We start from the raw sequence: 14,035 nt of genomic DNA, 5'->3' as shown, positions 1-14,035 counted from the left end.
ATCTCTTCAGTCTCCGCAAGAGGAGACTGAGGGGGGATCTTGTAGCTGCCTACAACCTTATCAGGGGCCAGCAGCAGGGACTCGGGAAAAGTCTGTTCACCAGGGCCCCCCTTGGAGTCACCAGGAGCAATGGCCACAAGCTGAGGGAGGATAGGTTTAGGTTGGATATTAGGAAGAACTACTTCACAGTAAGGGTGTCCAGAGCCTGGAATAGGCTCCCCAGAGAGGTGGTGCTCTTACCTTCTCTGGAAATCTTCAAGAGGAGACTGGATAGGCACCTGGCTGGGGTCTTATGACCCCTGCCACCCCCAGAGCTCCTTCCTGCCCATGGCGGGGGTCAGACTAGATGATCCGTCTGGGTCCTTCCCGACTCATTGATCCTATGATTCTAAGTGTCAGTGAATGTGTAGCTTCATGGGAGTTGGCTCATGCTAGAATTTGCCCCGGTAATCATGTAACCAACAACATAGTAACAGACAGCCAAAAGATACAGGCATTTCCTACTCCTTTCACCACTGCTATTTCCAGAATCTTGTTGATGTGAGGGAAGACACAGAACCATGTTTTCAATACCTGAGAGACTGAAATACCTATCAGCTCTGATTAATGTTATTTAGTCATAGTAGGTAAGCCTGGATAGTTCTTCTAAAGTAGTCAGCTGGAAGACAGTAAATAGAGTAGAATTTTAAAACAGCTTTTGTTGTAGAGGTGCAGGCTGTAGCCGGGGTGGTCTAAGGACATAGGCAGACAAGGTTTTTTGGGTAAATCTGGTATCTTTTATTAGACCACCTCAGTTGGAAAAGTTCTTAGCAAGCTTTCGGGTTGAAATACCTTTTGTCAGGCTGAGGAAGCATCCGTGCTGCCTTTCTTGCATGCATACCAGCCTCTGGCTTCTTTATTATTCTTCCCATCCAGGAAGAGCATACATCAACTGCAGATGCTTCCCCAGCCTGACAAAGGGTATTTATACCCGAAAGCTTGCTAAGAAGAATTTTTCCAGCTATTTGAGTTGGTCTAATAAAAGATATCAGATTTACCCAAAGAACCTTGTCAAACAGTTTTTGTTGCAGTTTAGAGTTTAATTTAATTGCGATTTAATAGCAGTAGTTTATATCCTTATTATGAGCTATAGGCTAGTACTGTATTTACTCAAATCCAAGATGCGTATTTCCCCTCCCATCATTATGTTGGGGTGTGGGGGGAGCCTTGTCTTGGATTTGGGTACTGCTGACTCAGATCTGGCTTTGTGCCCAGGTTTGAGGCTGAAGCTAGAGCTGAGCTGCTGCCTGCCCTGGGCCTGAATGGCTCGTCTTGCGGGGAGGAGGCTCATGGCTTGGGTGTGGTAGGTGCAGGCTTGGGGTGGGGGGGAGCTTGAGAGAGACCACATGGAGGGAACCTGCAGCCTGCCCCTCCCCCACCCCTGTGCTTGTGCCTGCTTCTAGTACCCTGCTCCCCCTTTTGTCTGCTTTCTCCTCTCTCTTCCCTTTTCCTCCCCTGTCAGCTCCCACTTCTCCCTTTATTTTCTGCTCAGGCTGTGGTCCCTCCAGCCCTGACGCAGTCCTCCTGGGAGCTGCCATCCCTTCTCCTTCCCAGACTGGGGCTGGGGCTGGATGAGGCTGCTGCTGGTGCTGAGTGCCCAGATCTGGAACAGAGTTACAGAACAAGGTAAAGGGGGTGGGTGAATAGGGAGTGTGTGTGGGGACAGGGTATGGTAGGTGCAGGCTCCAGGTGGGGCCAGGCTGCAGAGGGCAGTAGGAGGTGGGGGGACAGGCTACAGGGGTGCAGAGGGTTGGGGAAGGCAGATTGCAGGTGGGAGCAGGGGTTAGGGAAAGTGGAGTGGTGGGGCAGGCACAGACATGGGCAGGTGCAGGGGCCACGTGGCAAGGGAACAGGCAGCAGGGAGGCAGCCATGGAGGGGGCAAAGAGCAGGGGTGCAAGGGACAGGGGCCTGGCCCCTTATCCCTTGGTGCTGCTTTCTCTGCCACAGCAGTGAAGGGGATGAATTTAAGATGACCTTCCACTGATTAGATACTTTAGATGAAACTGAATTCCATGTATAGAATCTAATTATTAGGGTTGGTTGTCTTAAATTTGAAGTAAATCTGAAGTTGTCTTGGATTTGTGTAAATACAATAGTTTGTTTATAGAATGTTTCTCAACTGTAAGGATTAGAAAACTTGCTTAATCACTAAATTCTGCAGAAACTGAGACCACAAGAAATTCTTTCTGGGTTATGGCATATAGATTGTACATACAGTTATGGCCTCTGCAATCTTGAACATAAAATGTGGTATTATAAGTTGTTTTTTTTTTGCTGGCAGGGTTTATTTTACATCTTACCTTTAAGCTTTATTTTTACATATGTGGAAGATTCAAATTTGGAAAATTTTCAAAAGAAAGACATGTTAGCAGATATGCAAAAGTAACAATGCGAGTAGTTTTAACATTTTACAGTGTAAAGCGTCTCTGATACTTGCAGCCTTGTTAAAACATAGCATCTTTCTTAAATGGAGAGTTTTGTCCTACATAAGCACTTCATTGCCCATTTAGAAAACTTACTGAAGGGCTGTATTGGAGAAGAATTGCATTCTCTACACTTCTGTAGATGTTGGTTTTGGGTTTGTTCAGAGTTGAAGCATCCTAAATCTTCAGTAGTGTCAAACAAGGTCCATCTACTACTTGGCCTTGTCTATCAAGTGAAAAAAGTCCTGTAAAGGGATCCTGGGCTCTTACCAAATTGTGGGAAATGTTAGTTCAATCCAAAAAAGAGAACAGAGATTTGGAGAAATTTAGTTTCAACGTTGGTTTTTAGCTCACATGATAAAGAGTAATTTTTAGCATCTTCAGCTCTGTTTATGCAGATGGTGAAGCAGTGAGTACTGTTACACTTTTTGTCTGCATCCAGATGTATGTGGTCATGTAGTATGTAGTGCCATGTACATGTTTGTGGTGTCACATGCTGCACATTCAAGTGTTCTTTGTGTTGCAAGGGAGCAGCTGAGGGGAGGGGCACAGATTGACCCCTGGATATCCAGTGGTCAAAAAAAACCATTGGGGGGGGGGGGAAATGCAGATCGGCACACATGGGGGAAGCATGTGTTGCTCAAAATCAGACCCGGCCATCCGAAGCTGTGCTTCCAGCTAGGCTCCACTTGGCAGGATTGCTACTGCTGCAGGCCTGGGAGGCCTCCAGGACCCCAGGTAAGACTGCTGGGGCCAGCACAGTGTTGGCCCCAGCCTCCTCTGCCCCACCGAGGGTAACCTGCTGCACACCAGAGTGCATGTGGCACAAGCGTTCCTCAGGGACAACTAACAGCAGCACAAGGTGCTCTGCCGCTAGTTGTCCCTGGGGAACCAAACATCCACACTTGTGAACACGGCCTTTGTGGCTGATGTAAGGAGAATTGGATTATCTTGAATTTGGTAGCTTATCTACAATGTTGTTTTGTAAATTTTTACTAGAGTACAACATTTATTTATTTATTTATTTATTTATTTATTTGTGTGTGTTAAAAATGTTGGCCACAACCAAGTGCAAATGGTGCTTAGGTATAGGTCTTACAATTAATTCAAAGCCCTGGAATATGGACTTCCATCAGTATTGAATGTGATGTGTGCATCATTTCTTATCAGGATATAGTTAAGAAGAAAAATTAGAGGATGGTAAGCGAATATGAGGTGGTAGAGTAATAAAATAACCTCCATATCTTGTGCTTTATGTATTCTGTTTAATTTAGTGTTCTATTTTGGAAGTGTTCTGTTTAGGGCAAAGAAGAGAGAGGATCTTAACTAGAAGTAACTTCAAGGCATGGGTGGCAACTTGGCTTTTTTAAATAGTTGAGCATTGAACCATTTGATAGTGTGTAGGGCATGAAACAGTGGGTATTCTTTGGTACTCTGTGTGCTGTAATCTTGATATACAGGTTGAGTGAGATAAGGAATCAAGTAAGAGTTCATTAACGTGATTTGAGCAGATATTAATTAACGTGCTAAGTAGTACTTTTTGACAATCTAGTAAAGGACAAGCAGTTTATATTAGAGTAGACTTTAAAGCATTGTACAGTAAAAGCTTTATTGTCCAGCACCCATGGGGAATGAGGGGTGCTGGTTAACAAAATATGCCAGTTAACTGAGTGGCCTGAACAGGCGTCTTTGCCTGTTCAGGCCACTGCTTCCCCTGCCGCATCTGGGGTGTGCGACCCCTCCCGCTGCATTGCTGCCCCTTCTGTGGGCCCTGAGGGGCATGGGGGGGGGGCGGGGCCGCACAAGCTCCTATGCCCTGGGCCATGGGGGCTTGGCAGTGCAGGGTGCTTTGCCCCAGGCTGTGGGGGCTCAGCGAAACCGGAAGTGCCCAGTGTGCCACACTGGGTACTTCCAGTTTTGCTTTTCCCCTTACAAGCTGGCATGCTGGTTAATAGAGCATGCCAGCTTGTAAGGTGCCGGATAGCTCAGCTTTTACTGTAGTTCGTATCCCTTTCCTAAAATTATGTTGTACCTTAAGTTCTGGTCCAGACAGGGCCATAAAAAACCATTCTGTCTTTCACCTAATTTAATCAACTTTAATGTTTCTTTATTTGTACTTTTATATCCTTTTCCTTGCTCTTTGTTTTACTTTTTTCTTATCCGTATTTCTTAAATCGTATTCTCTTCTTTGATTATAAAAGTTTTCTATCTATTCTATGCATTTCCATTTTGTCTCATTGAAGGGGATAGCCCGTATGTAAAAGCTATATGGAGTGTCCTTTACCTCTCTTTTGTTCAGGGATGCTACAAAGGCTAGAAGATTTTGAAAAAGAGAAGCCAGAGTTGTTTTTCTTTTCCCTCTGACCTCAACAGTTTTTTAAATGGCAGCTCCATGCAAAGTGGTAGTGAAAATTTGAAGTTTATGTTTTAACATAAATAGGTATTCTTTTTGTCCTGCTTACATCAGAGGGTACTTCCATGAAGAAGCTATAATGACAATTGCTTTGTGTTTATGTAGTAGGTTTCAACCATATTATAAAAATGATACAGTATGATCTTTTTAACTCAAGGAACTGACATTCCTCCAAAATTATGTAAAAAAAAAAAAAATAATAATAATTTTAGCTACTACCTGCAGAGCATCGATAGCAGATGCTGAAGCATAGTCTACGCTGATTCATTTTATCATATATTTATAAAAACGCAACTAAAATATGGTCAAATAATGAAAAAATAAATTTTGTGCTTTATTTCTTCTCATTTTTCTACTTAACTGATAATTTTAAATGATAGAAATTACCATAGCTCTCCCAGTAAATAGTATGTACTTATGAAATGTTGTAACAACGTTTTAAGATATCTAACTATTTGTTTTAAATCTAACACGTTCCTTGGCCTTTGAAATGAGTTTGTAATCCTAAGTGAAACTGTTTTTAAACAAGGTTACAGCCATACTAGCTTTTGACAAGATGCTTATTCAGACTGTGCTGTCTTAGAGTAATATTTAGATAGAAACTGTGTTTAATTGCATTCTGAAACTTTGTTAAAGGCCACTGAACTTTGCTCATGGTTTGAGGCACATTGTTAGATATTTTTTTCCTTTGGAAAATCCCAGTACTACCAGTAATACTCTTAAAAGAAAATGTACGTAAGTGACTAAGGGATATAATGGAATAAGCGTAGGGTTGGGACCTGGGACAATTCTGAGGTTTAATAATGGCCTTTGGCTGTTAAGCAGTTTTTTTTGTCTCTGCTGCAGTTTTTCCCATTTTAAAAATTAGACCGATACAGAAGTGGTGTGCAGATTTATTAAATTATTTTATGTTTGTATAGTCGTACCAGAAGTACATTGAGTGTTACAGAAAACCTAAATAGCCTATATGCTGACCTGCTTTAAAAACTTGTGATTAGACTGTAAGAGTGCTCAAATAATCTTGTCTACAAAATTGAAAAAATCAATTCTCTTATAGCACACCACATTAAAATATTTCCTGCTAGTAACACAAAAATAATTTGTGTACTTTGTCACATATGAATACTTTTTTTTAATAGACGTGCTATATTTGTGATGAACAAGGCAGAGAAAGCAAAGCAGCCACTGGGGCTTGCATGACATGTAATAAACATGGATGTCGACAAGCTTTCCATGTAACATGGTAAGTATATATTGCTTGATATACCGGAAATCCTTTAAAAACAAAACAGAGTGAAAATGAAAAATACAAACAAATAGTTAACTCTGGTATTTCTGAGGCATCTATTGTCATGGTATCAAAGAGTAAATCTATACTGCAATCTGTTTTGTGACTGCAGCTTGTGTAGGCATATCCAAGTTAGCTTTAAATTACTGCATTTCCTCAAACATAAAATATGAGATGACTCCCAAATAATTAGAGTCTGTGTATGGAAAATTTATTAATTTGTTATAATTTTCCAGGTGTAGAATCTAATTATTGGAGGGTTATCTTGAATTTATCCCCTTGCCATTGCTACAGCAGGGACAATAGTGGCGGGGTGGGGGGGTGGTTAGGTGGTATTGTCGTCCTCTGCTCTCCTCCCCCACACTTCTTCCTCCTGCAACCTTCCTGCCCCCGCATACTGTCAAACCCTGCTCAGGCTCTATTCCTTCCCTGAGCACAGTGTGGAAGCGAGGGTGACAATAAGGGAGGAAAAGGACAGAGGGGAGAGCAGATGCTGCAGAGTGGGGCAGAAGATTGCTGTGGGTCTGATTTTGGCCCCAGCCCAGACTTGGGGTTAGAATTAGAACTGCAGTAATTGCCTGGCCTTGTTCTCCCACTCCTCCTTGTTAATGTGAAATGCAAGGGACCAAAAATGCTGACTTTTAAATAAACATAACAATAGACTTAATTTGTTTAGAATTAATGCATTTAACTTGTTGCAAACTGCTGCAAATTTTAGCATAGGTGCTCTATAAACACACTTTTGAGTAACACTTTCATACCTAGTTATACATAGCACAAACTACATGCTTTTGGTTCAGGGCCAAAAGGCTCATAACTTACGGTGTAATTCATTGGGCTGGCCCCCAGTAGAGTCGACAGTATTTCAAGCCACGGTGACCCCACAGCCCAGCACTGCTCAGTGTGTGTGTGTGTGTGTGTGTGTGTGTGTGTGTGTGTGTGTGTACCCCAGGTACCATCCCTCTGCCCCCCAAAGGATCCACATACTAATTAGCCCCTTGCTCACTCATGACTGGAACTAGATATTCTTATGTCAAGTCCTCAGACCCTCCAAAATATATATGCAGATCAAGTTCAGGGATGCCTGGTCTGCTTCCACCCCATAGAGGGGTACTTTGATCACATGTGACAGGCCAAGAGAGGGGGTGACAGAGCCTCTTAGCTGCATAAAAGTTTGGTAGTGTTTGCCAGACATTTAAGGTTTGTGAAGAAACAGGAATCATTGGAAATGGGAAAGAAAGGCACTGCTCAGCTTTGAGAATGAAAGGAAAATTTAAATGTATTTGATGTAGTGGCTTACCATGACTTGAAAAAGAGTTGGTGCTGAGGGGGACTGAACACAATGGGCATTGCATCTTATTCAGCTGAGCTGTACTGACTTATCCTTTTGGTTGGCCTTTCTCTGATAGGGGAAACACCATGTATTTGGGTCCAAGAAGGCAGTTTTCCTTAAGTGTTCCTGGGAATAACTGTTCTTCTGGGCTGGTTTAGTACCTGCTGAGGTGCTGGGGCCTAATGCCTATTTTATGGAAATGGGAGGCTCCTCCCTAGATTGCTTCTGCAGCCATATATGGCTAAGGGCAGGCAAAACTTGGGGGCATCTGAACCCCAAGCCTCCAGGCTGGGGCCTGCATGTAGGATGCCTGCCAAAAGACATTGGAAATATCCGAAGCCCCTCGTGGGGTTGGAGGAGGTTTGCTCGTTGTAGGGCCACTTATGGTTCTGGACTGACTCATGCATGGATTTGGATTTGATTTGAATGATTTGGCCTGGAACATGAAAAAATTCTTTAAAAGAAAAAAAAAAAAAAGGCCTTTTGGTTAAAAATCAAGTTAGCATTTTTGGTATCAAGGGGAAGATGTCAGGCCTGGCTCTGGCCTTTATGATGTTGGCCTGGCACTGCAGTACCTCCAGGCTGGGTGCTGATCCGCCCCCTGGGGGAACAACTGCGCACACATCTACACTTTTGCTGTCAGCATTTTTTGCCACCAGGGGAAGATGTCTGGCCTCTCCTGAGTGATGGCCTGGTATTGCAGTACCTCCAGGCCCAGTGCTCATTCCCTCCCTGGGGGACAACTGCCTTTTTTTAAGGGGCATACACATTCACACACTTTTCACTTCAGCATTTTTTGCTACCAGGGAGGGTGTTTAGCCTCTCCCGAGTGCTGACCTGGTATTGTAGTACCTCCAGAGTGCTGGCCTGGTATTGTAGTGCTCATTCCCTCCTGGGGGAGCAATGGCCCATTTTTTAAGGGTCACACAAAAAACAAAACAAAACAAAAAGTTTCCCATCAGTGTGTTTGCCTAATATGGGCTATATGTTTTATGGGCATGCTCAGCATGGGTTGTATTCAGTCAACTTCATAGTTAGTTTCCATGACTGAGCACATGCTGCTTCTAGCAGCAGTTTTATGATAGCCAACGTGTTTAAAGGAGTGGGGGGTTGCTGGTATGCAAATATAAGATGAAAAGCTTTTTCTGCCAAGCTTTTTGGGGGGGGGACATTGTCTTACAATTGAAATAAATATGGTAACTTGTTTGGGTACTGCTAACAATTAAGTCATGATAACATGGTATTCAGAGTGGGCTGCAAACTTGTCTTAGAGGCCAGGTGAATCACTGTGTGGTTACCCCATGCTGTTTCATATGAGTACAGCTATACAGTTAACAGTATCCAAACTAGTACCCAAGATAGCTAGTTTGAGTATGTCTACACAAGCTGCGGGGACTTCAGTAGAGATGTAGGCCAAGCGGGAATGAAGGCTTAATGCTTTATGTATTATTGCAATAGGTGCCATTTTTCATAGAGGAGTAAATATGCATAAATATGGCAAATTTGGTAGGGCAGTACTACATTTCATAAATAAGTTTTATTGGTCCATGTTAGCCAGCATTTTATAAGATGCTAGAAATATTTCAGTGTATGTCTGAAAGAAACAATCATTTCTCCTTTTAATTTAGCTTGTTTGAGCTTTTACCTTGAGCCAGTTCCAAGAACAAAAAGATAACTTGTGTATAACTTGCTAAAATACACAACAAAATTCAATAAAATCAACCTAAAATGTTCTGGAACTCGTATTGTAAATATTTGGGGCTTTTTAAATTCAGATAAGCCTACTGTATTGTAACATATTGTTTAGATATGAATTCCTTGGCATTTTCCTTCTTTTAACAGTGCAGCATTATGTTTCAGCATTTGTCACTTGTCTTTTTGTGCCAGTCTACAGTGCAAGTGTGATATTTGTCAGATCTAGGAAATGTCGTTTACTAACTTATCTAAGTGGAATTATGCTTTTTTTCTCTTTCTTCAGGGCAAACTTTGATATTTGAATGGTTCATGGGAAGACATTAAGGCCTTTTATCTTACAATTTACTCTGGTTAGGCCCTGATTTCCATGTGTCTCTATGCATCTCTATACATAGTCAGTGACAGGATCAAACATATATGTGCAATTGTACTAAGCTAAAAACAAGCAGAATGTTTCAGTTTACGTTTTTCTGTAAGCACCCCTCTATTACAGCAAAGAATCAATTTTAAGTTTTCTTTGATCATAAAAATAATAGACTTACCCCTAAAAATATTTAAACATGACTACCTTTTAACTATGCAAGTAGACCCATTAAGCTCTTACAGGGACTACTTGCATGTCTAAAGCTTTTCACTTGCATAAGTGTTTAGTTATATTGTCTACCGCTAATTACTCTTCCATTGTCATCCGCTCTCTCTCTCTCTCTCTCCCTCTCTCTCTCTCCAACTTCCAAGTTTCAAATTTTAAGGCTGCCATAAAGAAAAAAGCCCCAAAATATTCATCTTAATTCTTATGCTTTTTGGTGTGTTGTAACTTGATGTGAAATAGATTAATGCAACATAGCATGATACCTAGTCAGAGGGTTAGTATTACGTACATTTGAGAGTAGAGGGGCACCCATAATATTAGTAAAATTGAAGGAATGTGCAGTAATATGCACTAGCTTGACAAAATAGATGGAAAGCTAGTTTTGTGAGCATTGGGCTGATAAAAAAGCTCCAAAAGAGAAAAGTGGGATTAGAATCAATCTAAATATTTTAATATGTTAAATTGAGCATAGTAAAACTTGGCCCCAAGTAATATTTTGTGCCCTTACTTCTTAAGGGCATACATTTATTTGGGGGGGGGAGTGTAGGATAAGATCATAATATGTTAATAGAAGATATTGTTTTCTTCTTTCAATTTGAAAAGTGTGGGATTTTGGTTTTATTTACACATTTCCTTGCAGCATTTTAACTGTAAAATTGTATCACTGAGTTTAATGAAAGAGAAGTGGAAAATGAAACTGAATAGTTGATTTTCAAGTTCCAAGTTGATTGTAAAAGATAAATCGGTAGTACAAATACTGAAAAGTAGATTTGATTTTAAAATTTAATAGAATAAGGTATTATTAATGCAAGCAAGGAGTCTTATTCATTTTTAAATTAACCTGACATTGTCCAGCTTAACAAACCAAGCCATATATTGTTGGTTTACATTACTTTTTGGTTTTATTTAAAATAATTTTATTAATGTAATTTTATTGTCAGCTCAGAGGAGGACACAGCTCAGAGGAGGACAGATCTGACTCTTGAATAGTTTCCTGCAGGGGGTCTGTTACATTTTTTTATTCTTTAGTTTAGAAAGGTTTTGAAAAGAAAGTTTCATTTAAGTTGCTTGAATTTATCTCTTCCCCAAATGTTTGGCAACTAGCAGCTCCCAAAGGCTTAAAGTAGATGCATAAGTATGTGTGCCTTTCTTGAGTGGCTAGTGAGAGAGTTGTAAAAGGTGTCTGCATTACTTTGAGAGTAACTTATATCTTTGGAAATGAGATCATTTGGATACAACATCATTTGAAAAAAATAATTTGTCTTGAATAATCTTGATTTTTTTTTTTTTAATCTTTTTCCTCCCCCAGTGCTCAGTTTGCAGGACTGCTTTGTGAAGAAGAGGGCAATGGTGCAGATAATGTCCAGTACTGTGGCTACTGTAAATACCATTTTAGTAAACTGGTAAGGAAATGACACCAATTTTAATTTTCACTCAATGATTGAGTTACTAATAACATTTTAAAATAGTGTTTTTTGTAGGTTAAGGTGTACATTATATTAAAAAGTGAATAAAAATTAGACAAAGCATGAAAAGTGTTTGTTCTTCATTAAATTAATGATTATAAAATACTACCTGAATGGATTACAGTATTATAAATGGCTACTTTGAAATATATTATCTCTGTCAGAGAAAAATAGGGATCCCGTTTAGACAGATGTCTTTTTTTTTAAACTTGGTAATAGACTCTAATTATTCAAAATGACCTTCTTATTGTATTAAGTTCCTGTAACGTTTCCTTCTTCTAATTTGATTAGTTGGCCACCAGACGTGGATTTTCTTTTGGAAGTATCTAAGAAATCTTTCCTTTTGGCACCCGTGTAGTGAAAGATGCATCAGTCCCCAGTTTCTTCTCTCTTCCTTCTGTTCTTCTTTTAGCATTGTTCCAGTTGCTCTAACAGCCAGCTGAAGCCCGGCTGTTTGCTTTTGTCCTACATCAAGGGAATTCTTTCAGGGCTGATCCAAATTTCTCTGAAATCAGTGGAAAACACTGCATTTGTTTTCAGTGGATTTTGGATTGGGCTCTTTGAGTTATTACCCCTTCCTGATTTGCTAGTTCTACATACCTGTTAATGTTCAGTGTATGTGCATGTATGGTATGTATGTGTGTGTTCAGAAAAATATTAATATGTTTAAATTCACTGCTAAAGGTCTTGCTGCAAAAAATGTTGAGACTTCTGTCTTGTGGCAACTAATACCTGTTGGCTATCACAAAGTAAAAACAGTGAAATCAAGAAACTTGAAAGTTTTACCACGAGTGAATTCATCAAGATCAGCAGGGTATAGGACCTACCCAACAAGTTTATTTTGTGGAAAAACAGAAGTGCATTACCTTAAATGTGTATTAAACTTGGGACTCAAGTAAAAATAAATGAAGCTTTTAAAGTAGTGAGAATGAGCCTTGACTTGATTCATGGATATAGCAATTGAATTTGGTATTACTATTTTCATGTAAATGTGATTGGAGATAAATTGATGTTGATATTACATGAGTAGTTCTTTTATAAAGAACAAAACACATCTACCATATTTTAAATGTTACTGTTTAACTCTGTAATTTTCCACTTGGAGACTGCAACACAAAGACCAATTGTGAAAAAAGGAAAAAGAGCTAGAGAATGTAGGCCACGTGAAGTTTTCTGATGGGCTGAAAGTGATGCCATAATTGTCACTAATGCCTAGAAAAATGTAGTTTTTTCATTTTACCATATTATGTATGATAGTACATGTGTAGTTTTAACACTGAGAGCTATTGATTGTTTTCTGTAGTATATTTATACAGCCATCTGGGTTATAATATGATCTTCCAGAAATTTTTGGTGATTTTACCACAACAAAGTAAGGGGGGTTGTCTTGGTCCTTGAGTAGGACTTACAGGTATTGTAGTAATATACTTAATAGTGTCTGTAACTAGTGAAAACATAGATTTGGTCCTGACATCCTTGTATACTATTCTTAAAATTATTTTTTAACTTTGGTTTCATAACTGGTAAGAAACTGCAGGCACCTAATTTATCTGGGTGATAAATTACAAAGTCAGCAGGCTGGCTCCTGACAATGCACTTGAAGCAAGCAAGCGTGCCTCAAGTATGCATCTCCTCCCATGCTACGTATAAAATTAATGGCAGTGTCAGCACCATGGTTTAACATGATATTTACTTGAGAAGAATCTTTGTTTTGTTTACATTCTCATCTTCTGACAACTTATCTTGGTATAGGTCATTATTGTTAAAGGATGGTGTACAGGCTCTTTGTTTGTGGAAAAAATGTTTGCAAATTATAAATTTCTAATGTTAAATTAAAGAGGTAGGTTTTATTCTGCTGTGTTTTGGATGGTTCTGTTCACTTTGTCCGTCATTTTTGCTAGTTTTTCATGAGTCAAGCAGTAAGGCATTTTGTCACTTGAAATACTTTATACCTTTCCTTCATTAAAATAGTTCCTTTTCACGTACGTAAATATACTTTCTCTTTTTAGAAAAAGAGCAAACGGGGATCTAATAGGTCATATGATCAAAGTTTAAGTGATTCTTCCTCTCACTCTCAGGATAAACATCATGAGAAGGAGAAAAAAGTAAGTGGATTTGTTGTTGCTAATTATGTGGTGTCTCTAATTAATAGTCACACCTTCTTGTCAATATTTCATTTTAAAAATATGGTCAAAATTTGTTCCTGGAATGTAGAAGGCTAAGGTTGAATAATAAAGAGATTATAGGACCTAACCAGGAAGCTTACTGGGGAACATTTGTGTTCATTCTCTTTCCCTTTCTTTTATCCTTGATATCTGGATATAGGGTAAAGAACTTACTGGAACAAGTTGCTTGTGTGCAGCTGCCTTAAATCTTTGATGCATATTAAGAGGTGTTTTACTGTAATCTTTATCTTCTCAACAGCACAAAAGATGGCTAGTTTTTAAATGTATTTTAACCAGTTGCATCTAGTTTGATACCTTGTTTTCCTTCATATTTGAGGAATGTGAGATTGAGGTTAGGAAGACAGTGTCAGTTGCTTTCAAATTCTGGCAGTCAGGTCTACAGTGATGGCAGAATAGTGTCATTAACCCTGGAACTTTAACTTTCAGTAAAAAAATATACAGAGCAAAACTGAATTCTAATTTGTGTTCCTCTTTTCTTATGCTTTAGTTTTAGATAATTTAGAAAAGATAGTTGATTTTATTTTGGTTATTTAATTTCAAGTGCTTAATTTAATTTCAATTTTTTTATTCTTCCTAACATCTACTGTTGGTTAAGGGCATTT

The 14,035-nt window shown here is 39.5% G+C and overlaps 1 protein-coding gene across 5 annotated transcripts in view; it reads left to right on the top strand.

Moving 5' to 3' along the window:
- MLLT10 (myeloid/lymphoid or mixed-lineage leukemia; translocated to, 10) overlaps window positions 1-14,035 on the top strand; it is a 241,484-nt gene that overhangs the window by 61,715 nt on the left and 165,734 nt on the right. For 2 of the 5 annotated variants that reach the window (XM_019532222.1, XM_019532249.1), the window contains 3 exons: window positions 6,016-6,119; window positions 11,091-11,184; window positions 13,257-13,352. In XM_019532222.1, coding sequence (XP_019387767.1) covers window positions 6,016-6,119; window positions 11,091-11,184; window positions 13,257-13,352 — 294 coding nt within the window. The remainder of the gene's footprint in view (window positions 1-6,015; window positions 6,120-11,090; window positions 11,185-13,256; window positions 13,353-14,035) is intronic. The other 3 variants (XM_019532240.1, XM_019532255.1, XM_019532231.1) reach the window with 2 other exon arrangements.

This window comes from Crocodylus porosus, unplaced genomic scaffold (genome assembly GCF_001723895.1).
Source record: "Crocodylus porosus isolate Cpor-Errol unplaced genomic scaffold, CroPor_comp1, whole genome shotgun sequence".
NCBI lineage: Eukaryota > Metazoa > Chordata > Crocodylia > Crocodylidae > Crocodylus > Crocodylus porosus.
This window is presented reverse-complemented; position numbering and strand designations above follow the sequence as displayed.